Source organism: Copadichromis virginalis, linkage group LG23, assembly GCF_057382275.1.
Source record: "Copadichromis virginalis isolate Kocher_CV1m ecotype Utaka linkage group LG23, C_Virginalis_male_GT1.1, whole genome shotgun sequence".
In the NCBI taxonomy this organism is placed as follows: Eukaryota; Metazoa; Chordata; class Actinopteri; order Cichliformes; family Cichlidae; genus Copadichromis; species Copadichromis virginalis.
In genome coordinates this window covers 18,994,573-19,021,677 of record NC_140639.1, presented here as the reverse complement: position 1 = coordinate 19,021,677, position 27,105 = coordinate 18,994,573, and the positions used below count along the sequence as shown (strand labels likewise).

At 40.5% G+C, this 27,105-nt stretch overlaps 1 protein-coding gene and 2 long non-coding RNA genes across 4 annotated transcripts; 1 reads left to right on the top strand and 2 right to left on the bottom strand.

Annotated features, from left to right (window-relative positions):
* The first annotated feature begins 5,347 nt into the window (after window positions 1–5,347).
* LOC146680613 (uncharacterized) lies at window positions 5,348–7,015 on the top strand. 2 transcript variants are annotated; one of them, XR_014918214.1, is made up of 3 exons: window positions 5,348–5,609; window positions 6,271–6,352; window positions 6,531–7,015. It is a non-coding gene; the product is annotated as an uncharacterized LOC146680613 (long non-coding RNA). The 2 variants fall into 2 exon arrangements; XR_014918213.1 differs by lacking the exon at window positions 5,348–5,609 and having other exon boundaries at window positions 6,022–6,352.
* On the bottom strand, window positions 6,818–8,774 carry LOC146680612 (uncharacterized). The gene is made up of 2 exons (XR_014918212.1): window positions 8,278–8,774; window positions 6,818–7,386 (listed from the first exon to the last, which is right to left on the bottom strand). It is a non-coding gene; the product is annotated as an uncharacterized LOC146680612 (long non-coding RNA).
* A 14,815-nt stretch (window positions 8,775–23,589) lies between these two features.
* LOC146680611 (secretory phospholipase A2 receptor-like) lies at window positions 23,590–26,831 on the bottom strand. The gene is made up of 4 exons (XM_085449085.1): window positions 26,780–26,831; window positions 24,986–25,293; window positions 24,340–24,626; window positions 23,590–24,245 (listed from the first exon to the last, which is right to left on the bottom strand). Exons 2-4 carry the CDS (start codon window positions 25,257–25,259, stop codon window positions 24,057–24,059), a joined length of 750 nt encoding a protein of 249 aa, XP_085305211.1. The 5' UTR covers window positions 25,260–25,293; window positions 26,780–26,831; the 3' UTR covers window positions 23,590–24,056.
* Between the last annotated feature and the right edge of the window lie 274 nt (window positions 26,832–27,105).

Genomic DNA, 27,105 nt, shown 5'->3' with positions numbered 1-27,105 from the left:
CTCTTCCCCCTCCTGCCCCCCCCCCCCCCCCTCTTTCTTAAATAGATAACTATCATATCTGATATCATATCTCACAGTACAATAATATTGAATGGGTTGCATTGTTGTATTTTGTCATGTTTCTCAGGTCTTTGTCTGAATTTCTACGAACATTATTGCTAAGGATTGTCTTATTGCATTGGAGTCACACTGGGTTAAATATGTACACTTGGGTTTTAAGGGGTATTTATTATTTTCTTCTCTTTTTTTGGGTTGTATGGAAGCCCCAAACGCAATTTCATTGTTCTTGACAATGACAATAAATAAATAAATACTAATACTACAGCTACACAGGCAGCTGTGATTGAGCAGCAATGTCCATCCAACTCTTTTCATGGTTGTTGTAGTTGTGATAATTTTGTGAGGCCACATTGAAAAGCCTCGGATACGTAAGCGTAGAGCTGCCAGCCAGGCAAAAGAAAAATAGAGCTATATCACGTAGGGGTGCAACGATATTCGTATCGATATTGAACCGTTCGATACAGTGCTTTCGGTTCGGTACGTATAGGTATCGAACAATACAAAATTTGTAATTTATTTTATCAACTTTCCTTCTGACGATGCTGTCTGTGTTGAGCGCTCAGTGGATCTGCGTTCGACTACTCCGCTTAGGCTGCACTGTCGAGCGCAGATCCACTGAGCGCTCAACACAGACAGCATCGTCAGAAGGAAGAGCGCAGGGCAAGCTAGCAAGACAGAAGTTAAGCTCTCCTTGCAACATGGCAAACTGAACCTCCCCCACCCTCATTCAGATCTGGCGTTTGGAATTATTTTAGTTTTCATGTGATGTATGACCCTGAAGGTAAGCGCGTCATGGATTAAAGTAAAACAGTATGTTGGATGTGCCACGCAATGCTCAATTACATGGGTGGGAACTAGTGTGTTAGCGCAGTTAGCTCGTTAAGGTGTTGGCTGTCTAGGCCCATGCACGGGGCGATCGGCGGTAGCTCGTTAACGGAGATTTGCCGTGTTGTGGCGTTAAGGTCATTTCAACGAGATTAACCTGAAAGCACTAGTGGGAACACAACGAATATGACTGCACATTTACGCCGACATCATCCTAGTGCAAAGACAAAAACAACAAGCATGCATGCTACAAACTTTACCCGAGTCATTTAGACAGCCGTTAGCACATGATTCTCCTTATGGGGACCTGATATGTTTAATATGCTGCTGAGAATATAGCCCAGAAGAAGCATATAGTATAGTTGTTATTTTGGAAAGAGCCATTTCTCATCTGTAATAAACTTTCTTTTCCAAAGATGAGTGATTCCTCAATCAGATACAGGGCTCGCAATATCGCTAGCCCGACGTCCTGGGGCTAGCGATTTTTCCAGTCGAGCTACCAAAATCTATTTCTGCCCTGCCCGTCGGGCTATTGTAGGAAGGAAAAATATATGTCAATGCTTTTGCATTCTTTTGGAAATGTAGCTGGGTAATTATGTCATTGTCATCGGTGAGCCACTGTCAATATGTGACATATTGAAATCGCGTTTGAATTTGCGCTTGTTTTTTTGCTTTCACTTTGCAGTCGCGCGAACTGTGTATAGAGAGCGACAGTACTGATTGGTGAGTGATGATAATTTGTGCACCAATTCCTCTGACATAGTCTTATCAATGTTAGCTTACTACGCAAGCATGACAAGTGAAATCTCCCGCAGCAAGCTTAAACATGTGAGAGGTTGATCGTGCAGAGAATCGCTGAGCGTTATGTGAGTGCGTGTGTAAAAGCAGCAGGATATATATATTTCAGTTCTGCTGAGCCAAATAAGACAGGTCAGGGTGAAGAAGTGACAGCCAAAGAAAAGCTTACCACAAAACGGAAAAGTTATGACAAATCAGACTATAAGGCAAAAAGAAAGTGCAGCTTTATGGTTTCATGGACAAAATAATTTCTGTGGCTGCAATATGATGAGCTATATAACCAGGGGTGCACATAAGTGGTCCGCAGGTGCGCATTCGCTGTCAAAATAAAAAACATGCACAAGGGTTAGGGTTAAGGTTAAATTTAAAAACTGTACTTTTGAGTTAAAATATATATTTATAATTTTAATAAATGACAAATTAAAAAGGCATGAACATTATTTTTGTATCGAAAAAATATCAAACCGTGACACCAAAGTACCGAACCGAACCGTGAATTTTGTGTATCGTTGCACCCCTAATATTACATTATAACATGAAAAGTATATTGTTAGAACAATAAGCTTTTCGCGTTATAACGTGATATAGATCTATTTTTCTTTTGCCTGGGTGGCAGCTCTACACTTACATACTCAGATGAGCTTGCCTCATCCTACAAGTTGTGCCTCCATCTCTTGTGTCCAGATCACACGCTGCACTGCTGTGCTGCTACACCTTTTCTTTCATTTCTGTGTTTGTGCGTGCACAGTGCGAGAGGCTGCGTTGAGGGGTGACAGGATTTCAAACAGGTTTGATTATCTTGTGACCATACGATTGATGATTGCGAGCTGGTCATGAGGTGTTAACTGCTTTTTGTTACCCCATGTATACTACACGATGCACACACGATTAAGGCAAAACTTGGGCCGATCCCCAAAACATTTGCGCGACTGAAAAATCGGCTCAAAATGGGCCAAAAATTGCACAGTGTATGCCCAGCTTTTGGAGGCTAGCTCCAAACAAACATCTGCAGCTTGGCAGTGTATACAGCACTATAATGACCAGACCTAATTCTTTTGAAAACCTTACATCTTTCCACAGGTCTCCATTTCATCAGACATCACCTAGACACAGAGATGGATGAGGCCAGCACAAACAGCAGCCTATTCGACGAAGATGATGGATCCATGGGGTCAGGAAAGTCAGAAGCAGGGGAGCTGGAGAGGTACCTTTCATGTCCATTCACTGGAGGTGTGGATCTATTGCATGGCTTTCCTCACATCAAGAAGCTGTCGATCAAAGTCAATACAGCTCTTCCTGCATCTGGAGCTTGTGAAGGACTTCTTAGTCATCCAGGACTCCTGTTCACTGCTAAACAGTTAGAGCTTCACAGAAAGAACCTTGAGAGCAAACTGCTGCTGAAGCTTAACCATTACCTCACTGAGTGAAGAAATGGCACATTTTTGCTAAATATGCAGAAATAAATGCACACCCATACAGCTTATGGTCAATTGAGCTGCCTTGTATGAACATACGTTGAAGATGCCTCGTTCTGTTTTCTCTGAGGCTGCTGTGCCATTTGGAGCAAAAATCAATATAAAGTTTTGTGATATTATTCTGTTATCATATGTTACCTTATATATGTAATCAAAGTAGTTGAAGTATGATACTGCTGTAGATCATATTATACCCTTTAACATAGAGTGTGTGATCAGTATGTAGTCTTAGTTTGCAGTATACTTCTGACTTAAAAGAGTGTGAAAATCATTAGATCTATTGGATTGACCTGTATTACTAGACACTGTTGAATGTGTTACACTGTGTCTTGACATTTCATACTGCTGAATCATGAAGAGAATGTTGGGTGCAGAGGACCTTGTGCCGATAATAGAAGAGACAGACCACATTCCATACCCCCACCTTTCAGAAGAGCAGAAAGACAGGGAGCCGAGGTCATAACTTAGGCGCCGTAAAAGAGAAAGAATGTGAATATTTAGGCTTTTACGACTAGGTGGGGGCCACTAGAGACTATAAAAAGCTGAGCAACCCGTCACCATTTTGAGACTGCTGTGACCCTCTTCAGGCATGTCTCCCCATCATGATGGTCCTTATGCTCTTAAGTGTTGAATTGTATGGAAATAAATGATTGTTGATTGAGCATAAATACACCGAGTATTGTCCTTCCTTCAGCCCAAAGATTCAAAGAATTGGGAGATTTCAACAGTTTACAGCATATCTTGTCACGGGAAATTGTTTTCACTGTTTATATATTTATATTATTTACTGTAGGTATTGGTGAAAAAAGCTTTATGTTGTGAAAAACTGAAATCTGGAAATTAGAATTGCTGTGCCTTATTTTGTTGATGTTTTTACATATATTCCTTTTGAAAATGGTAAAATTTGTATATTTATTTATTTTTGTTTGTCTGATAACATTTATTTAAAAAATAAATCGGACATTTCAAACAGTTACTCGCTACTTGAGTAGTCTTTTCGCCAAGTACTTTTTTACTCTTACTTGAGTAACTTTTTTGACGACTACTTTTCACTTTTACTTGAGTAATAATATTTTAAAGTAATGCTACTCTTACTTGAGTACAATTTTTGGATACTCGACCCACCTCTGCTCATCTTAGCTAGCTAGGTCCTAAGACCTAGCTAAGGATGGTAGTTACGGATTACCTTACAAACACGTTTAACATACCGAAAAAGTGCAACGGGTCCTTCTGTCGGGTAGTCCAGTTTACTGAAGAACACCTCAGGCTGTCAGGTTAAAACAATCAGGCGTGTTTTCGTAACGTAAACGCTGGCCCTCCTCTCAGAGCCTAAGTTCTATCTGCTGTTCCCGAACAGAGATACGCAAGTTTCTCCGTGACTGCAGCTATCAGTCAAAGCTGTTATGATGATGTTACACTCCAATTTAACATCACTGCGGTAGGAATTAGAATCAAACTTATGGGAAAGGAGACCCCTTGAACATAAATCAGCGTGGTGAGAACTATTGATAACAAAAGAAAGAATCTTTGGAAAAAGTTTATCTTAGGAGAATTTATTTATTTTTGTCTGACCCCAGTCCCATCCGCTAACATGGAGGAGGCGGGGTTTATGACCTATACTGCAGCCAGATACCAGGGGGCGATAGAGACGTTTTGGCCTCATTTTTGGGGTGCTGTCGCATTGTCCATCTTTTATACAGTCATTGGTTTGGTTTTGACATAGGTTTGACATAGCATATATATATATATATATATATATATATATATATATATATATATATATATATAAAAAAGGAACTTTCTGCCAGGGACGCCTAGTCCTTGTCCTCTTTCAGGGGTAGTCAGTTGGTCACTGTGGAGCTTGGGGCACTCCAGAATAACTAGTGGTTTCACCACTTTACCGTTTGGAACGGTATCTGCGCTTTTTTGGACACTGTTAAATTGAGTTACGGTGTGTTCACACCGAACGCGATAGAAGCAGGCGGAGCGTCAGGCTTACATGTAAAGTCAATGGAAAGGCGCGCTGACCCGCGATTGCGGCTCCCGCGAAAATTCGGAAGCAGATTTGCGTCGCGAAAACGCCAAAACGCCTGAAACGCGCGTGAGTGTAGCGCGTTTCAGGCGTTTGACTCGCGAAAAAAACCACACGCGTGAGTTTATGTGTTGCATTTTGTGCATACACGCGTTTCGCGTCCCCCGCTCGAGATGGAAAAATCTGAACTCCAGCGTCAAATCGCGCCGCGACAACCAATCAGGAGCCTGGTGACGTGGCTGTTACCTAGTTCAAAGGGGCAGATCCAGCCAAAGCCCTTTATTCTTCAATAGAAGGAAGGCTAATCAATGCCGTAGCAAACAACCCGGAGCCGTACGACACCAGCTGCTTTCTGGACCGAGACAGGAATATAAAGGACCGAGCTTGGAGGAAGATATGTAAAGAGATCGGGCAACCTGGTAAGTTCATTCATTTTTCTTAAGTTTTCTCTAAAGTTTTCACTGACCCGGGGAAGCCGCACAAAAGCTAGCAAGCCACCGCTATTTTCCCACTGACGTACAAATACCGTTCTGCTTTTAGGCATGTTGTCATTTAAGAATATATTTTATTGTTTATTAATAAACAGCTCACAGTGGTCCCGCTGTTCATCCGTCACTGCCTCTTTTTTTTTTATTTTTCTTTTCTTTTTTTGCACCTGACAGCATTGCATTCTGCAGCCTGATTGACAAATCTCCAGCGCTTGCCAAATTTATCACGTTTGGTTTTGATAACCATCACGTCCAATAGAAAAAACAGCACAAAATCACCCATAACTATGAGCCTCATTCGGAAATAGACACCTGCACCGCGAGGGAAAAAGGCGCACGAAAGTTGCAGGCAGATGAAGACAAACCGCGGCATATTAATACTTTTACGTTTTGCAATCTACAAAGGTTTGCACTTTGAGAATCAATTGTGAGAACTGTGACCAATGTTCATGTGTGTGTGTGGAAAACAGTGTATAAAGTGCGTGGCCAGGGGCTAGTTATTCTGAGAACCCCTGCTGCAATAAATGAGGGACCACTGTCTACTCTATGATTATTATATTCAACCTGTTAACATTTAATACTGTATTGATAGAACCAACTGATTCTGCAGCAGAGCATCCCCTGTTGCTTCTCCTGGCTCCCCAGTCCCTGAGCTCCTGCTGCTGCACCCACAGGTATGTACAGCAAGCACTGATACCTTTTTAGTCGGTGGGATTGCCTGTGATCACCTTTACTAAATATCTACAACCAATCTGATTATATCCTGTTTTTGATTTGTTTGTTTTTTTCAATGTTGAAATTAAAATCTAGTAGCAGCCTTCTCATTTCTTTGTGTTTTGTGCTGTTTTACAGGCCCACAGGGGAGGACGGCTCCGAGGCAGATGAGGGACGGGTCCCAGTACGGTCCATCGGTGGTGGAGCTGGAGCCACACCAGTCTCCAATGGAGCAGTTCCTCCTCAGCCTGGTTCCTGCTCTGGAGAGCAGCTGGTCCTTTTTATTCCTGTCTCTCTGTAAATACTTATATTTTATATATTTATGTTTAATGTATTTCTGTGTGAGAATTTTAATATTATTTCAAATAAATTTTTATAATGACTAATGTCTCAGTTCTACTACACAGCAAATGTTGGCACACGACTTGACACATGTAGAATTTATTTCATATTATACTAATGACAAAATATACTAATACAGTGGGATGCAGAAGTTTGGGCAACCTTGTTAATAGACATTATTTTCCTGTATAAATCGTTGGTTGTTACAATAAAAAAATGTCAGTTAAATATATCATACAGGAGACACACACAGTGATATTTGAGAAGTGAAAAGAAGTTTACTGGATTTACAGAAAGTGTGCAATAATTATTTAAACAAAATCAAGCAGGTGCATAAATTTGGGCACCACAAAAAAGAAATGAAATAAATATTTAGTGTGTATCAATGTGTGTGTCTCCTATATGATATATGGGGTGCCTTTGTCTGGACGTGCTTCCCATCCAGAGCTGCACAGCACAGAGGGAAGTTCCAGCGCTCCTGGAGTCCCTCTGTGATGGACCGCCAGTCTCCAGGTGAAGGCACAGCCATGAAGTCGTCCACTAGACAGTCCCAGATGGCCGTCACTGCCTGGGGGGTGATCTGGCTCACCGTGGACACACCGACTCTGAAACTGAACGCTTGGTGCTGAAGGAGTCCCCGGTGACAAGGAACCTGGACAAAATTGTTCAAAATCAGTATTATGTGTACTGCAGTTACAAAATACATTATTCAAATTCCAAAATACTTTGGTGATGTCAGATTTAAATCACAAAACTTAAATCTTACATAAAACATTTTGTAATTATAAGGATAATTACAAAATGTATATTAGATAATATCTAAAACAGTTGTGTTTTGTTTTAACTTTAACATATCATAATTTGATTGGTAGCAACTTTCACAACTACAGTGAGCCAATCACTCATAATTCCTAAACATGTCAATCAGGTAGGAATGAAGTAAGACATTAATAGAAATAAAGAGTTGTGTGTTGACATGTAGCCCTTTCCTTGCTTAAATCATTAATATTTTTGAAAAATTAATCTGTGATAAGACAGCTTATCAAGATAGAACCATGTAACTAAAGATGAACCAAACTGTTCACAGTTTTATCTAACTCTGTTTTAATAAAGGCTGTGACCCCTGCTATAGAGTCTGACAGCTGCAGGGATTATATACAAATATTCAACTATCCCAGAATTAAACCAGGTCTAAATAAAAAGGAGTGAGTATCACTACAAAGGTTAACTCAGTGGTCCTAATGCTACAGTTTGATATCAGCAAACACCGAGCGCATACATTGATGTGACACCACAGCCATGCTATCATTGCAAACACTGATAACAGCATAAATCGAATTAAATCGGGGCTTGATGAGACCTTCTGAGTATCACTAGAAATATTATAAACAGTCGTCTTTGTACCACAGTTTGCTTTCAGTAAACACCGAGAGCATTCACTGTTAGCATAGCACATCCATGTTAGCAGTGTATAAATGGATGATTTAGCATATATTAGCACAGGTATCAATAAAGGACTACCGTATTAAACACTTTTACTAACCTCAGGCAGACGGACAGGCGCTCTGCAGGTGGGATTGAGCGCCTGTAGTTGGTGTCTAGGCGGGCGATGCTGGGACCGACGCGGGACAGCAGGTCCTCAAACTGGCCGAGTGAATGACGGTGATAGCGCTGGAATCGGCCGTCATCCAGGCGCAGCTCCTGGAGCAAGTGGTGAAACTCACCAAACTGCTCATGCCTCTGGAGGACCTGATGGACCCAGGTACGGCAAGGATGTCCTTTACGCCGCTACTCTGCTCTCCACAGTAAATAGAGAAAGGAGACTCTCTCTTCAAGCGCTAGCTCGACAGCTGCCATCTTGCAAAGATACCGGTCTTGCAAAACTTCCTCCCACATCCCTCCCACATTTCCGGTTCACGCGCGTTAAAATATGATATTTTGGGGCGCGATGGATTTTTCTTGGACACGCGTAGAGGTGCGAATGTGCACGCGTCAAGTTAGGGGCGTTTGGGGCTTTTTTCACGCGCCCATCGCGTTCGGTGTGAACACACCGTTAGACTCTGATACTGGTTAATTGATTACAAAAAAGTTGGACTTTCTTCGGTTGGACCCGTTAACTTAAATTTGTCAAAACTGTGTAGGCGCTAAAGCTGTCAGGCCTGAGAGTGATTGTAAATATAAGACATCTTTGTATATATATAAAATAAGAGAGTTAGTGTGTGTGTGAAACGAGGCTGTGTGTGACGTCAGCGCGCTGCAGCTCTGCGAGCTATTTTTAGACAGTGTGTGAACATGCAAACGAGGTGGCTGCTGTGAAGCGCGCAGAGGACTTTTGCTTCCTGTTTAGCGTGTTTTTGAGTTTTATAATTATGATTTGCAAACAATGATACATGCCTGTAATTAAGACGCTGATTTTGCTGATTATAATATTACAATTAAAGTTTTGAATGACTACGGTGAATGTTTGATGTTTGGCTGGGTTTTGATATAGAAGAGACAAATCGTGCATGATTTAGACCGGCACTTCAGTCGGCAGAGTAAGATTGAGTGATAAATACAGCTGTGATTTGTTTCAGTTTTGTGGTGTGAAGCAGGATTTATAAGATTTTTTTAAGTGGTTCTTGTTTCAGTTCAATAATATAAGCAGTTACATTTGATTTACTGTTGCTTTTATCATAATATAGGGTGTGATCAAGCACGAGGTTCAGCACTAGAGGTGGTGTAGTAATTTCATTTCATCATACTTAGATAAAAGGCATGCTTATTTCGGGGTCGTGCCGAATTAAAATTTCACCTATAGGGGATCTTCTTTACATGAATTGCATTGGTCACAGTGAGTATGGATAAATGACTGAATACAGTGAATTTTCTTGAGGGTGTGTTTCTAGGGATAATTATTACTGGTTTTATACATTCAAATTGAGGATGAGGATTGTGGCGGAGAGTGTGGACAGAGGACGTGAAGACAGCTTTGCAGCTGCTGGAGTGAGTAGCTGTGTGTATGTGTGTGACAGGAACTTTGCTTGCCCATAAAAGGCAACTGCCTGACTATGTGAAGTATGCACCAAGAGAGAGAGAGAGTAAAATCTAGGCAGATGAAGCGAATGGATGTTTTCAGAAAAGAAATAGTAAGTGGATGTTTTAGTGTTTTAATACAGGTGGATTTCTCTCAACCTGGAAACCTGAGTACAGCGGCAAAAGTATAGATTAACAGAATTTGGACGACAGACAGGCCAAGCTTTGGCTCAAAAGTTTAAAGTTTGATCCCAGCTTTGTCCCCACCCTGAAAAGAAGCTTAAAGGACATCTTCTCCTCCAGTTATCGGTTACCATCACTGGAAATTTTCAGGCAAGTTTTTGGCTGATTTGCTATTAGCACCATGTGTCCCTGAAATCTCACAAGAGAGCTCTGACTCCTGGCTGAAGACATGGAATGCTGTTATTTACGGTGGGAAATAAAATTTGGGAAACAAAATAAAAACACACACACAACCAAAGAAATGTATGAGAAAGGCACGTGTTAGAGGAATGCCTTGTTTGAGAAAAAAGTTAAAATAACCCACCTACAAATGCACACACACGCAATGAAAAAAACAGCTTACATTCATGAACACGTGAAGATTTTCCAGCAAGGTTAAAGCAGCGAAACTTAACATACACCTGTTGTTAAATGATAAAGGTTATCCACTACTAACAAATAAACTCTCTGAGTTGCAGGACAACAACTTAACTTCAAAAAAAGGGACACTGGTCTGACCAACCAGTGATGACACGACAAATTTAGTGGTTAAAAGATTCAAATTGTGACATGTTTTCTGCTGATTGATTGATACAAGTGATTACTGAATGAAAGAAAATTCCTTTTTTGGGCTTTTAAACATGATCTTAAGAATTTTAACATGTACCTGTGTTGTCCTGTCAGCTTGGTGGGTTATGAGTTGATTATATAGTGAGAAAAAACAAAAAAAGGGGGAGAGAAGGCTGACACAGGGCCTGGCCCAGTTGTTTCTCCCCTCTCTGAATAACACAGCCAACACAACATCATTTTCCTGTTCGTCTGTTTTTGTTTTGTTTTTGTTTTTTCTCTTTATGCTTGATTACAGGCTGCTTTGTTGGCCCGGAAAGCCGAGGCTGACCTGGACTCCTGCTCTCCCCGCTACCATCTTTGATGTGACCCTGACCAAATGCTACAGCAGCTGGACCCACAACAAAAACCTGAAAATGTCAACACTGCTGCAGGAAAACGATCTCATGCAGCGGAGATGGAGAACGTTAGATCCGAGGCCCATTTCACTACACGGGGTGCCAGCCAGGCAAAAGAAAAATAGAGCTATATCACGTAGGGGTGCAACGATATTCGTATCGATATTGAACCGTTCGATACAGTGCTTTCGGTTCGGTACGTATAGGTATCGAACAATACAACATTTGTAATTTATTTTATCAATTTTCCTTCTGACGATGCTGTCTGTGTTGAGCGCTCAGTGAATCTGCGTTCGACTACTCCGCCTAGGCTGCACTGTCGAGCGCAGATCCACTGAGCGCTCAACACAGACAGCATAGTCAGAAGGAAGAGCGCAGGGCAAGCTAGCGAGACAGAAGTTAAGCTCTCCTTTTAACATGGACCTCCCCCACTCTCATTCAGATCTGGCGTTTGGAATTATTTTGGTTTTCATGTGACGTATGACCCTGTAGGTAAGCGAGTCATGGACTAAAGTAAAACAGTATGTTGGATGTGCCATGCAATGCTTAATTACATTGGTGTGAACTAGTGTGTTAGCGCAGTTAGCTCGTTAACGTGTTGGCCGTCTAGCCCCACACACGGGGCGATCGGCGGTAGCTCGTTAACGGAGATTTGCCGTGTTGTGGCGTTAAGGTCATTTCAACGAGATTAACCTGAAAGCACTAGTGGGAACACAACGAATATGACTGCACATTTACGCCGACATCATCCTAGTGCAAAGACAAAAACACCAAGCATGCTACTAACTTTAGCCGAGTCATTTAGACAGCTGTTAGCACGTGATTCTCCTTATGCTGCTGAGAATATAGCCCAGAAGAAGCGGATAGTATAGCTTTTATTTTGGAAAGAGACATTTCTCTGTAATAAACTCTCTTTTCCAAAGATGAGTGATTCCTCAATCAGATACAGGGCTTGCAAAATCGCTAGCCTGACGTCCTGGAGCTAGCGATCTTTCCAGTCGGGCTACAAAAATCTATCTCTTCCCTGCCCGTCGGGCTATTGTAGGAAAAATATATGTCAATGCTTTTGCATTCTTTCAGAAATGTAGCTGGGTAATTATGTCATTGGCATCGGTGAGCCACTGTCAATATGTGACATATTGAAATCGCGTTTGAATTTGCGCTTGTTTTTTTTGCTTTCACTTTGCAATGACAGCACTGATCTGTGAGTGATGATAATTTGTGCACCAATTCCTCTGACATCGTCTTATTAATCGTTAGCTTACTATGCAAACATGACAAGTGAAATCTCCCGCAGCAAGCTTAAACATGTGAGAGGTTGATCACGCAGAGAATCGCTGAGCTTATGTGAGTCCGTGTGTAAAAGTAGCAATATATATATTTTAGTTCTGCTTAGCCAAATAAGACAGGTCGGGGTGAAGAAGTGACAGCCAAAGAAAAGCTTACCACAAAACGGAGAAGTTATGACAAATGAGACTATAAGGCAAAAAGAAAGTGCAGCTTTATGGTTTCATGGACAAAAGAATTTCTGTGGCTGCAATATGACGAGCTAAATAACCAGGGCTGCACATAAGTGGTCCGCAGGTGCGCATTCGCTGTCAAAATAAAAAACGCGCACAAGGGTTAGGGTTAAATTTAAAAACTGTACTTTTGAGTTAAAATATATATTTATAATTTTAATAAATGACAAATTAAAAAGGCATGAACATTTTTTTGTATCGAAAAAATATCGAACCGTGACACCAAAGTATCGAACCGAACCGTGAATTTTGTGTATCGTTGCACCCCTAATATATATATATATATATATATATATATATATATATATATATGCGCGCCGTGTATTAACTGCAGCTACAGCTGTGCTTTCCGTGTCTGTTTCCCTCAGCGACCCGCTGAAGGTTTTTGCATGTTGTATTGCGATTTCGCTGGCATGACATACTTTCACAGCACTCAGATCCGCCTCTCTCAGAAGCCTCTCTCTTAACTTTGTATCTTTTATTCCAAATATGATCTGATCTCTTATCATATATTCTTGCAGCTGTCCAAAATTGCATGTTTTTGTCTTTAACTTGTGGTCGGTCAGAAACGTATCAAAACTCTCTGAAGGTTGTTGTACACGTGACCGAAAGACGTACCTTTCAAATGTTTCATTCTTTTTGGGCGAACAGTATTCATCAAACTTTCTCACTACTTTGTCAAACTTTTCTTTGTCTTCTGCAGTTGCGAACACAAACGTGTTTTATACTTCCACCGCTTGTGGACCTGCTACGGTAAGAAGCAGTGCAATCTTCCGTGTATCAGGCTTACAATCTAGGCCGACAGCTTGCAGGTATAGCATAAACTGCTGTTTAAAAGTTCGCCACTCACAGTCCACATTTTCGTTCCAGTTGATGGCATCTGGCGGCTTAACACTGTCCATGATGACCTGCTTTACTGGTTCACTCCTGGTACCATGTCGTGTTTTTAATAAAACATCAGTAGTGGTGAGCAAGCTTCTTTATTTTAACGTGGCTCACATCCATGCATGTAAAACATAACCTGCTGCTGCTTCTACGACACAGTATATATCACAATTTGGTTTAGACAGCCCCCTAGTGGTGAAACTGAACTAACCCACATAACTCCTATCAACACAGGAACCATACTGAATTTCACCAGAGAAACACACACAGACACAAACAGACACACACACATATGAAGAGAGAGAGTATGCATAGTATGCAAGCAGCTACCAAACAGCCATCATAATACGTCATACAATGAGAACAGGACAAAGCAACAATTTACAATGACTAATTAATATTAAAATCTGTAACATAATGTTTGGAGTTTAGTCTGTTACTGTTACTATTTTTACCATTTCTTCTTGGAGCAACTGTAACCCACATTATTTCCTTAGGGATTAATAAAGTATTCTGATAGTTTCAGGATGACCTGCCATTATCCAATGACACATCTTCTTACCTGTATCTTTTGCTCATTTCTCCTCCTCTTCTTTTCTATTTTTTCTAAACTGAGCACCTGATGGCTTTGAACTTTTCTTGTCCATCTTCCATTGGTTTTAATTTTTCACTCCAGTATGAACACCCATCCCCCAACTCGAGGATCACCACAACATAACCTAACAGACCTACACCTTAGTTCACAGATTCACTTTGTCTAAGGTTTATTTCTGGGATTTTGCACAACCCAGGATTCAAATCATGAATCCATAATGTGCTTGGATTTGCAACATTATGAATGAAATGTGCTCTATTTGGAAGCAGCCGGCCCCTGTAAACTGTAAATTATAAATTTTAAATTGTTATTGATCCCTTTACTCCTGGTCCTAAAGTGTATATTTATTTTCTTACTCTTCTTATATTTATTGTTTGTTTACTTGCACTGCTGTAACTGGAGCCTCGTCGTCTCGTCTCTCTATATACTGGACTGTATGTAGCGGAGATGACAAGTTTACTTTGACTTCAGCAGCGAGCAGGCGCACCGAGGGCTCTCGCGCTCACTTTTCCCGTATAGAATTTCGGAAAAAAACATCGGTGCAAATTATAAGTCTGTATTATAATGTCTGTTGTTTTCGTGTTTGTTGGTTTGTTTTTATTTTATTTTACAAGCTCCAGCTAGCCAGAGAATCCCCCGCCACCCTGCCCTCTCCTCCCTGTGCCACAAGCAGCAGGCGCACCTCGCAAACGGAGGGCGCCCTTACTCCCAGCAAATGGGCGATAGAAAGCCGATCGGTGCCTATGCCATCCCCAATATGCGCTGCCTGATATCGGAGCAGCATGAGTACGAGCAATTTGTTTTTGTTTTTTTGCCGATGCCCGTGATTCCGCCCCGCCCGTATCAAAAACCGCTACTGCATGTGACTCTACATATAAATAGCATGCACCCTCATCATGACTGAATGTGAGATCAGTTATGGCAATAATTTTTTGTGGCTGCTTCTGGTTCCTTTAGCAGGTTAAAAACAGTATGCTAAAATCCCACATTATGGTAACTTTAGTGGGTTACATCACAGGTTCAATTACGTGATAATACCATTTGTAAGGCAAGAAATATCCTCTGAAACAGTTTGATTCAGTTCAGCTCATGCCCGCCTTAAAATAATAGATCAACTTTTTCAACGTTGTCCTGACTTTCTGGAAGCTTTCGACACTGACATCATTCCAAATGTTGTTTGGTAACAGATCATCAAAGCTTTGTATTCTACACACATTTAGTCCAATAAAAACAGGAATGCAAAGGTATATTTTATATATGTAAATGTATTTAAAGGAAGGAGAAAAAAGAAAAAAAAGAAAAAGGTGGACAGAGTGGAACTTTGACTTGTGCTGAGTCAGATTGTGACTATTTTGTCTCTTTGTAGACACAAGTATATGCATGTGCATGTAAATATGTAAGTGTCGTTTTTTTCCCCCTTTTTTCTATACTAGAAGTGTCTGTTAAGCTGATTCTGTTCTCAGTGCTGTTTCATTTAGCCCTCGGTGACCAGTCTGAAAAGAAAAATCGAAGTCAGAATTTGGTTTTATTTTCATATAGATATTTGATTATTTCCAGCGTGGGTTTGCTTCCTACAGTTTAGTCTTTATTAGTCCCAAAGCAGAGTTTTATCTGACCTGACTCAGTTTCAGTTCACTGTTCTGACCTTCACACTCATGATGATGATAATCTGTGTTATGTTCATTAACTGAAGACTTTTCATTTGTTGCCTCTCTCCAGAACTCTGTAACCAACATAAAGATGTGTGGAAATGTTCCTGCTCCCAACAGCACCAAAATTTCAGACTGTTGTTTAGGTTCGGGGGATGTGATCACCCCTGAATTACATAAAGCAGCCAAAACTTTGACTTCATGAAATCATTAATATAACTGGTAACTTAGCTCGTTTCAGTCCAAATGAGCATCAGGCTTCTGTCTAGGGCAGGGCAATATGGCCAAAAATATTTATCACGATATATATTTGAAAATTTGCAATAACGATATAACTGACAATATAATTGACGCAAGACAAAATACTTTACAACTCCACAATTTTATTAGTGCAAAAAACCCCATCAATGTATTTTCACTTAAACAAGCAGCTGTTTTTTATGTGCATTAAAGCTACATAAAAATTTAACAGTGCAAATGCAAATTCCTTGCTGACAGTTTAACCAAAAGGCATTTTCAGTGGAAACTGGCTGACATATCCTGAGCATAACGTGTAGAATATCCACAAAACTTAAAAAGAGGTTATACACACACAATGCAGCACAGTATGTCTTACCGTTCGAGGCTCCTGACTACGGTAGTCGTAATGCTCCGACAATCCATTAAGTGGTGCGGCTTCGTAGCTTAGCAAAGTCGTACTAAAACATTTTTTGACAGATTTTTGAGCGCCGTGTACCACATGAAATCAGTTCGGTAATATCGGTAATAACGACGGTCCTCTTGCATGCTCTACCACAAATTGTGCTTTGGTGTGTATCTGACGGACAAAAGCTAAACCAGTTCCACACCACTGAAGTTGCAGCATTTTTACAAACCAATTCTGATTCATCTGTTTTATTCAACGATCCGCTTTCGTCCTTCTCATTCTCCGTCGCCGCCATGCTTTTTCCACCATGTGTGTATGAAAACAAAAGCACTGCAAATGCGGGTTTTTCCCATATTCTATCGTGATATTTCATTTTCTTATTATTGCCTAACATTATACCGGCATTACTGTGAACGGTATGGCCCAGCCCTCCTCCTGTCCTTAAAAATAAAAACTTTTAACTCTGATTAAACTGATCTTGGGTTGTTTTGTGTTGCAGAGAAATCTGCTGTTAAACTAACGTCACTATCAGTCAAACACACAACCTTCTCCACATAAAGTAGCTGAATGGAAACAAAGTGCAGACCGTCATTTATCATGGTGTTAAGCACAGTCTGAGAAAAAACTTTAAAAACTGCTGAAAATAATTTTCTAAATGTTACATGTGTTTTCAAACAAAGTGACAAAGTAGCAATAGAACCTGTAGATGATGTCCCAAAGCCTGAACCCATCAACCCTGTAGTACATCATTCAGCCCCCGCTCTGTGATGTCATCAGGGATACACAGGGAGGGATGGCACCCTTTCTACTTGAAGCTGTAAACTAGAGAGCAGTCAAATCCCAGTAAGAGGGTTGTTAGGTTTAGGTTTATTAGTCTTTTTATACCGAAGTACAAGATCCAGTCTCAGATAATAGAAGGTCCCGAGCTAAGTAATTAATCTGTAGAGTGTAGCGAGTGTGAGGTATGAGAAGCTGATGAAAAGAGAGAAGTATGTTGAAAAAGAATGTATGAAAAAAAAAAGTACTTTCTTGTCTGTGGTTGTTTCATTGTTACGTGTGTTTTGTTTAATTCCGTGTTTCACTGCTGTGCAGCCAACAAGAAACTAAACTACCAAAGTCACAAGTCTTGATGCTTTTAGAACTACAACACTTCCTCAGCCTCAGTTACCTTGTACAGAGGATGCACCATGGGCAGGTTGCGCTCCAGAGACACTGTAAAAACCTCAGCCAGCAGGTGAGAACTGAGTTCAAACAGATTAAATTCTGCACTTCTCACGAAGATCTTGGCCATCAACCAGTTGTACTCAGAATCAGTAGGAGGAAAGATTGGGTTGTCCTCTGCTGGTTTCTGCTTCAGTTGCAGGCGGAGGAGAAAACTTAAGTAAGTTATAGCACTGTTATTGTAATTAATTATTTAATAACAGGTAGAAATACCCAGATAATTCAATGGAATGATCATTATTTCCCAATGTATATAGTACAATAATGAATTAGGAGTGCATAATTGAAGGAGACTGCCACCTCTTATCTGTAAGGCTGAATTCAGTAGTTTTTGAATATTAAACTTGTTGCTGCCTTTCATAGTGTGTAACTTGAAGGTCCTGAGTGCTTTCTCCCACACTGAAAACACTGGAATGATAAAATTATTTGAACATTACCTAATAAGACCGATTCAGGACAGACAATTTGTTATTTTAAACTTTTCTAGCAGTCCTTCACAAACGGGGAACAGTCTGTCTATTCTCTCCATCTGTCAGCTTCTGCTGGCTCTTCCTCCTCCTCTTCCTCACACTGCTGAGTTTGTCCTGGTGGATCATCAGGGGTGCAAAGCCTCACAGATGATGAGCAGCAGTGGGTCCCTCAGTCTGTCCTCACTCTGGACACTTGCAGTTGTCACACATGGAAATCAAATGTGTGATAAGCTTCAGGATTCAAACACAAGTGTAACTTATAAATGAATGTTCATACTTTTATTACACAATCAGAGAGAAAGACAAAGAGAGAGAGAGTGCAGGACAGACAGACAGGTGACAGTCTCAGGTGTATACACTGCTACAAAACAGCACAAGAGGAGGAGGATTTAGGGTTTGTGTTATTACGAGTGCTAAACAAGAAGAGTTCCCAGATGGTACAGTGGACACATGTGTGTCTCCTGTGATTAAAGCATCTTTCTTTCAGCTTAACGAGTGAACCGTCAGCTCATTCAAACACACGTTAAAGTCAGTTTGGCTCGACACCACCGGACAGAGGCAGCAACATAACATAGCTAACATTAACAGTGCAGTGAATACTGCTTGTGCCGTGATTATTCAGGACTGCAAACCAAGCAGCATTCACTGACTTTCAGCTTGTTGTGTTTGTGGATATATGACTATATATAAAATCATCACATTATCTGTAAGATAAGGTCAACAATATATACATTTAAAAGTAGAGGCTTTAAAACAAAGTTAACGCTGAAAGTATAAACATCACTAATGTCATAATTTTGCCGACATGTGGCCAACAGTAATGTTTTAATGTTCTTCTTCATTAAACATTCGCACGCAAATAAGTGACATAATATTCAGTACTTACTTTTGACAGTTCACTCTTCGGCCGCTCCCTTCTGCCGTATTTTGTGTAGCGAGTAAAAGCCACCGAGTAACCGCTAAGGGCCTCTATACTACTTGTGCAAACTTTCAGGCCCAAAGCTCTTACAGGAACGAGCCCAGAATAAACGGGACAAGAGGGTCAATATCAGGCAGATATGTTAAAATGTATTATTTTAAAAGAACACAAAGGGTTTGCAAAAGGCCTAAAACATCAAAATGGGAAAGGTCACTAACGACCACCACATAGCCTTATTGGTGCAACCTGCCAGCAATGCAGCTATCACCTGAGGGCTTGCTCTACCCCGGTGGTCCCAGATGCTCGTTGCTTTAAAAGAAACAAATTCACCCCAAATAAATACGAGCCCAACAGAACACTTATCGCATGCACTAAGTGTTTTAGTTCAAGCCATAATCGGTGGCACTAAAATCACTCTTAATGAAGCTTATTCACTGCAAATCCACACGGAGCACCTCTAAAAAGACCTGCTTTCCTTAAGGTAAGAGCCCAGCTCAGGGATTGCACATTGCCCGACTAATATTGCACCAGCCCAGGAGAAATTAAAAAAAAAAAAAAAAAGTTTTAAAGGTGACCCTACTAAAACCAAAAACGCAACAAAAAGGAGGAATAAACGGTGACAAATTCACATGTGCAGCCTGCCCTGTAGGAGGCAATACAATGCAAATTATATTATAGTGCATTATACTTTTTTTAATGTCCAAATATATTAAGTTAATACACCTCCAGCAGACAACTGTTTGCTGCACACCTGGCTTATCTTGGCTTATCTTCTAAAATCACTACTAAAAACATAAAATACAATAAACATCAAATACATTTCAACAAATTAAAAAAAAAAAAAAAAAAAAAAAAAAGCACTAAAAGAAAAACAGCCTGTACCTCGAACCTCTGCTGTAGAGGTTTAAAACAACTGTTTGTGTAGCAGACAATTAAAACTTCTCAGGCTCTTCACCTACTCACGCAACCATTGTTCACAGCCGCTCATCAGTGGAAATGAAGAGCACCTGTTGCTACTTCCTCTTTTATACCCTCCATTGGGTCCTCCTGGGTCCTAAAGCCTTCCCCATTACATTTGCGGCAAAATTATCCACACCCACCGCCGCGCTATGAATTGTGGGATATATGGGACCACGAAGCGTGCACCGGACCACGCTTGATATTTGGGGAAATCGGCGCATTTGGAGTACACTTCGAATTGGGACAGCTGTCGTCGTGTGGCAGTGACGTAATCGCACTTAAAATGCGTACTTCAAGCGTGCAGACCCTGAATTGGGACACAGCCTGTGTCTGTAAGTTCAGTCTGTGTTATGTTTCCTGTTTTACTTTGAAAGTCCGTGTCTCATGTAAATGCATCTGGTTGTGCTTCCTTTGTCTCGTTAGGCCTGATTTGCCCCAGCTGTGTTTCCCTCCTGTTGCACATTCCCTGATTGCTCCCTCTGTGTATTTAAGCCCTGTGTTTCAGTTTGTTGCTGTTGTGATCTACCCTTATCTAGCTGTGTTTCTGTCTGTGTAAGTGTATTTTGGAGTCCTAGTTTTGGTACCTAGTGATGGTGAGATGAAATCTCATGATGAACTGAATAGGGCTGGGCGATATGACCCAAAGTTCATATCTCGATATTTTTTTAGCTGGATGGTGATATAAGATATATATCTCGATTTATTTATTTATTTATTTATTTTTTTAAAGCCATAAGTTAAGAACAAAAAGAGAGTTCTTAGTTACACTGTGTCCCAGCTGTCACACGGGCACTTTTATTTACATACAGCGTAGATGTACATGAAGAAATTACTCAAAAATAAATTATCAGCATTTATTAAGTAATCATGGTCCATAAATAAAAGAAAACAATGTTGTTTTTGTGCATAACAAAAAGCTCACAATTGTGCAGTCAAAATGTAAACTAATAGACGCTGAGCATAATAACAAAGAGACAGATTTCACAGCTGCACGTCTCTGAACAGGTGCCATTTGTGGTCCTTATAGACACACAGTACGTATCACTCCGCGAGGCGGCTCCTCGGTAGCCGTAATCCTCCGACAATCCATCAAGCGGTGCAGCTCCGTAGCTTAGCAAAGTCATATTAAAACATTTTTTGACAGATTGCTGAGCGCTGTGTACCACATAAAATCGGTTCGCGGTCAGTAAGCACAACCAGAATTCATACATAAGGTGCACTGTCGATTTTTGAGAAAATGAAAGGATTTTAGGCCGTGCAGCTCCTCCGGGCTGCATGTCGTTAGCGCGGTTAGCTCGCTAACACTTTGACGCCGCCCAGCCCCACGCATGGTAACTCGCTAACGGAGATCTTCCGCTTTCATCTTGTCATTGCCTGCAGGTGAAGCTATGGGGGAGGCGGAGTTGTGTTCAGTGAAGGAGAGGCGAGGCCGAGTAACGTTGCGTAGAGACAAAAGTGGACGAAAGAGAAGCAAACCTGCGGCTCCACAAGTATAATTATAACGTAACATAGACTATATCTATGAATATAGACTATATATGTGAAAATATATATATATATATGAAAATATATATATATGAAAATATATCGATATTTTAAAAAAAACTCGATATATCGCCCAGCCCTAGAACTGAAGCTTTCCACCCAATTGGTCGACCAATGGTTCGAAGCATTGTGATGATTCATTTACTCTACTGCGCCATCAAGTGGACAATTCAAGTGAAGCGGGCTCTGTGATTATAATGATGTGTAAACCTCTAAACTGAATAAATAAATTGTTTTCTTGGTTATTTATCCCGAATATTGTCTCAGTATGTGTGATTCAAAAGAGAAAGTGGAAAGTAGCAGGACAGCGTTTTGGTATGATTGTGTAACTGTTAGCCTCAGACAGTCAGTCAATAGTATAATTCAGATCATAGATCAGTACATTTGCATATTTGTATAACAATAAAACAAAGCTGACACTTTCGAGACTTTATCTAATGTGTAAGCATCACAGCAGATGCCTTTGTGTCAACATAGCTGAGGCTAAAACGGAAAAACGATTTTATAAAAATATTCAGCAGTAAATCAAAACCGAAGGAAAACCATTAATCAACAAATGAACATTACCTGATGCTGCTGAATTGAAGCAGAGCAAATAGAGGTTTTATTAGAGACACACCTTAACGTTTTGCAATTTTGCATAATGTTAAAAATTTTAAATTATTTTAGTAGCCTATTGAACGGCAGAAATTAGGTTTTCTTTTCAGAAGTATTTAAATGGGAAAGAACAGCGGCTGACAAACAACGGAGGTCTTATGCGTAACAAACAAGCGAATAATGCAGAAAACAGATTTTTAGACGGGAAACTGTTCTTGAAGTACACTGTGTGTGTGTGTTTGTGTGTGTGTGTGTGTTTGTGTGTGTGTGTGTGTGTGTGTGTGTGTGAGAGAGAGAGAGAGAGAGAGAGAGAGAGTGTGTGTGTGTGAGAGAGAAAGCTGTGCATGAAGTGTGATTTTATCCTGGTGAAAGCAAAACAGCAAAAGTCAGAGGAAATTCATGACGATGTTTATGTGAAGCGTAGTTTGGATCTCCTTTTTCCGCTGGTTCGGTCAATATTGTTTGAAGAGAAATAAAACCTGCAGCTTCAGAATCAGCGCAAAAAAGGCGTAAACACGAAGCACGGACCCGCCGACGGATCAGAATCAGTGAACTGTCGGCTTTCAGCCCCGACCGTGTCCGTGCTGTCTGGTGAGAAAGGCGACATCTCACTGATTCTGATCCGTCAGCGGTCCGCGCCTTGTGTTTACGTCTTTGTGCAGTATCGGTGTACCTCCTCTCATTTACTGTTTTAGCTGTTTGGTGGTGGTTGAAATGTAATAATATTTATATTAAAAATCGATTCAGGATGTTAATGAATCGATATCACGTTATCCAAGCTAGAATCGATTTTAATCGATAATCAAAACCCGCTCCTAGTACCTGTGTAATCATGCTTATGTACATCTGGATAATGACACAAACTAGTGTTTGGTGTTTCACTTTTTAATAAACTAAAAGACAGAAATCAGATTATAGGATGTGTAGTGTTGTTTATTTATATTTTGGTGTTTATCATTTGTGATATTTATTACTGTGTGCATACTTTATTAGGAGAGACAAAATTTAAAAAAAAAACCATCTCTTCCTTGCTGGTTCCATCGAATATGAAATGCACAAGTAACTATGTAGCACATACGTAATCCAATTCCACAACACAGTGTGATGGGGAATCAGCTGTTTTTCTGCCCATTTTATTTCGAATCTGGCGCGAACCGGTGAACCAGTCCCTGAATCAGTCACGTGGTACGGACTGCCCGCGAGGCCTCGAACGTCACTGCATACGTAATCAAAGCAAGCCTCGATACGCGCTTCACAAAAAAACGCCCCGAGATTACCCGACACACGATTCGACGCTTCGACACACAGGACACATCACTATTGGTACCCTTTTGAGTTCAGTATTAAAGCTGTTTTGAGTTCAAGTTCCACCTCCGAGTGTCTGCACACTGGGTCCTCCTACTACCACTCCTGCCTGCACACAGCTGTTTCATAACAAATTCCTATGTACGTAGTTAGAGTGTACTTCTCGAATTCTGTAAAACATTTTTTTCAAAAGGAATACAAGACGGCCTGTTTTAGGATGTAAAAAAAGCCTCATAGCAGTGAAAGTAACCATATGGTTCCCTCACCACTGCTTATAAAGACAAATAATTGCTTAACTGCACATTAATCTTTATTTAATATCTTTATTGACTTGAGACAACTTTTAAATTACTGTATGTATAGTCCAGTATTTACTTGACATGTCACACAACTACATTAGGAAAATAACACATATAACAAGACGTTATGATTTTTCTGGTTTGCATTAATCTGTCGTCATTGTATAATCTAACCGTATGAAAACATTTCATCACTATTTCTCACCTTTTCAATGTACTGACTATATTAATTGATATCTTGGTAACATGCATCATGAATGAAGGTACAATTATTCTAACTCAAAAACTTTTAACTGGTAGTGTAAAGTGTTGGTCAGGTTCCCATTGTTCTTGGAATTTCTAATTTTGGACTCACTCATATACCTGAATAACGGTTCATTTTTGTTTAACCCTGTCTGTGGAGTCTGCTTTGGATTATTTCTCCTGTTTACTTTGACACACATGTATCTAAGTGTCATAAGATGGAAAGGTAAGTACAGATATATCAAATTTTTACTTAAGTACAGTACTTAATTCATTTTGGAACAGAGAAAGTTCCTTTTCTGCTGGCAGTTTCTTATGCCGTAGGGTGAACTACCATTCTTCTCGAGGACGCCACAGAGGCCCTCGGTTGGGCATTTTGGGATATCCTCATATTGCATTTCTTCTCCACCCACCCACAGCCACTCACCAGCCAGGTTACACAGGCCTGTCCACACCTGCCAACAGTAAACAAAGAGAAACAAACAAAGTTACAGTAAGTATAGTTATGAGTCTCTAACCAACAGAAGCGCATGCAGAAAACTGCCCAACCTCATCAGTGGTAGCCTCTTTTGCGGTCTCTCGTGCAGTGGTGTAGTCATCTGGAGTGATCAGGGAGGCCAGGTCATAGCCGTGGTTCCTGTATGAAGAGGCTGGCTCTTCTGTGACCACTCCATCCAGAGACCTGCAGTGTTCTAATGCCTCCTCCCATGTTTTATTCTCCTTCACCAGAATCAACTTTTCCTCATAACATAGGAAAGGTTTTTCTTCATCACACTCCTCGCTTTCCCATTTTCCGTTGCTTTTTCTGTTCACACAGTTTTCATCCTCTTCTGGTGCTGCAAGAAGTCGAAGTACAATAGAGAAAAAAGAATGGGATGGATTTCAGAGTGTTTTAAAGGTCTATTCAACTAGATTCAGTATCAAATCATTTTACCAGTACAGTGTTTATGTGTGTAACAAACCCTCCTTGCTGAAGTTCCAGCTGAAACAGTTGGTTTGGGACTTCATGAAACTCATTACAGTCAACACTGTGGTAGACAACACTGCTCCACACTGTAAATCTGATCCTTTCTCACCACTTAAATTGTTGAATGCTCAAAATTTCTCAAACTGATTTCAGGTCACAATGCAAATAAGTTTGGAATAATTACCAGTAAGTTTGATCTTGTAACATCTAAGGAGTATGAGAATTTACCGCCATGCCATGGTGTGAAGATGGCTATTTCGTCTCCTCTGGACCATTTCCATGGACTTGTTGCATTCTTCCGGGACAAACCGATCCATCCAGAGTACTGTAGAGCTTCATCCTCTTCTGCAGTTCTCACTCGGACCAAGTCAGTGTGGTGCTCCCTGCAGAATGTTACTGCCTCTTCCCAGGTATACTCGTAAGGGTTATTATAAAACTTGATGTCCAGCAGATGTCCACACACGGGGAAAAGAATGAGCAAGAAGCCAACGTGCTTCGTCATTGTGTTTTTCACAGGAGAAAAGTGGACAAAAAGCCTGCACAGACAGGACACAGAACAGAAATTTTATAGTGAGGAAGAGCAGCGTCTACTGTGTCCACATAACGCTCTACTGATAAATGCTGGGAACAATAAACTCTTCATTAAACACAACTAGAGTAAATTGCACAGATATAGGTGCTTGTGTGTTTAAAGAAATCAATAAAACATTTCAAATTTCAAGTGAAATGTCCTATTATTTAAAAAGAAAAGAACACAAAACAATAGAAATACTAATTTAAATAAATTGTTGTAATGACATTTACAAAATAAGAGTGCGAGTGAGATCAAACTGAATAGTGAGATAGCTTTTGTTTTTTGTTCTTCTTTGGCGGATCATACACTGTGTTCAGTGTCTGATCCCTTTGTCACGATCCTGGGTCATCTGACCCAGCGTATTGAGTTTTAGTTTATTTTGATGTTTAAAGAGCACTAACAGTGTAGACCAGTCTAAATGGATCTTTGATGACAAATTGTCATGGTCCCTGTGCCCCGCTGGTCGATACTCTATTGGGCAATATGTTTGTGGTTTGTTTGCTCTCTCTCACTCTCTCTCTCGCCGCGGCGACGCTCATTGCGGGCTCCCGCTGCTAGCCCACACACCTGCTCATCACCGCACCAGCCACTGATCCCAGCTGATTACTGCACCACTTAGATGGCGAGTCTGCACTAGTCTTCGCTGGATCGTTGAGCTATCAGCGTCAGTTAAACTTGTGTATCTGCCAACCTGTATCTTGAGAGCCTCTTGTAATTATCCCTACTAACCCTTTGATGACATAAATAGCATTTTGGTTATTTCAGGTTAATTCCTCTATAAACGGCTGTTTCAAAAATTTAGATATAATAACTCTTTAGCAATTAAGTGTCATGATCTGTCTTGGTTCTGCGTCTCGTTAGTTAGACTATGTTGAGTTGTGTGACACCAAGTACTTTCAGACACTACAGTGACTGTGGTCCAGTTTATACAGGAATACTTCTTTAATGAGCTGCCTTTTTTAATTATTATTTTTTTATCTATACTTGTTCCTATATCTATGTGACAGTTTAATTAATCATGGTTTTCAATCACTGACATGAAAACAGGAGTTAAACCAATTCAGTTCTCTTTCAGTTGAGCTGTGTTTATTGTCACTTTGCTCACTACATATTTTGTCAGCTATAAATTTTACTACTATTTGCTGTCAGTCAGTGTAAAACATTACAACAAAATCAAAATCAGACAAAGACGTAATGTGTTAACCTAAGTCTCAGATGGTTGTTTTAGTGAAATTGCTCTAAAATGACTAAAGAAAAAATAGAGAATGAGTTGTACATGCATACATGCTAGTCTCAGGAAGTTAAACTGCTTTTAACATAATGTTTCAGCAGATTTAAACTGAAATCAGCCAAACTTACGTGGCTATCACACTGTTTTCTCTTAATCTCTTTATAAATATTAGTCTCTCCCATTCATTCCTCAGACCTGTTTGTACAGCAGCACTTACCTTGGTAGATGTTAGCAGGGAAGCTTTGAAATTCACTCCGGTTATGATCCCTCTGCAACAAGTCTGAAAAGATACCAGTGGTGATTCAGAGCTTCATGCAAAACCTGCCATCTATGTCCCAACTAAATTGATGGATAGCTCTGGTGTGGCACCCCCCCCCCCCCCAAGTCATTTAAATCAGAAGCAAAGCAGCAGCATTCAAATTCAATTTGTTCTGGATATTTACTTAGTCCCTTTCTAGAGCCTTCAGGGATCGTGTACATGCAAACCACCACAACCTACTGACAGAAAACTGTCAAAGGTGAGGATTTTTGTGTTTGAGTGTT

Excerpts from the sequence above, each read along its gene's own strand:
- LOC146680611 (XM_085449085.1), bottom strand. The coding sequence starts at position 25,259 with ATGACGAAGCACGTTGGCTTCTTGCTCATTCTTTTCCCCGTGTGTGGA. Across the intron at positions 24,627-24,985 it reads CTTCACACCATGGCATGGCG|CACCAGAAGAGGATGAAAAC; the intron begins GTAAATTCTCAT and ends GACTTCTTGCAG. Across the intron at positions 24,246-24,339 it reads AAGAGGCTACCACTGATGAG|GTGTGGACAGGCCTGTGTAA; the intron begins GTTGGGCAGTTT and ends TACTGTTGGCAG.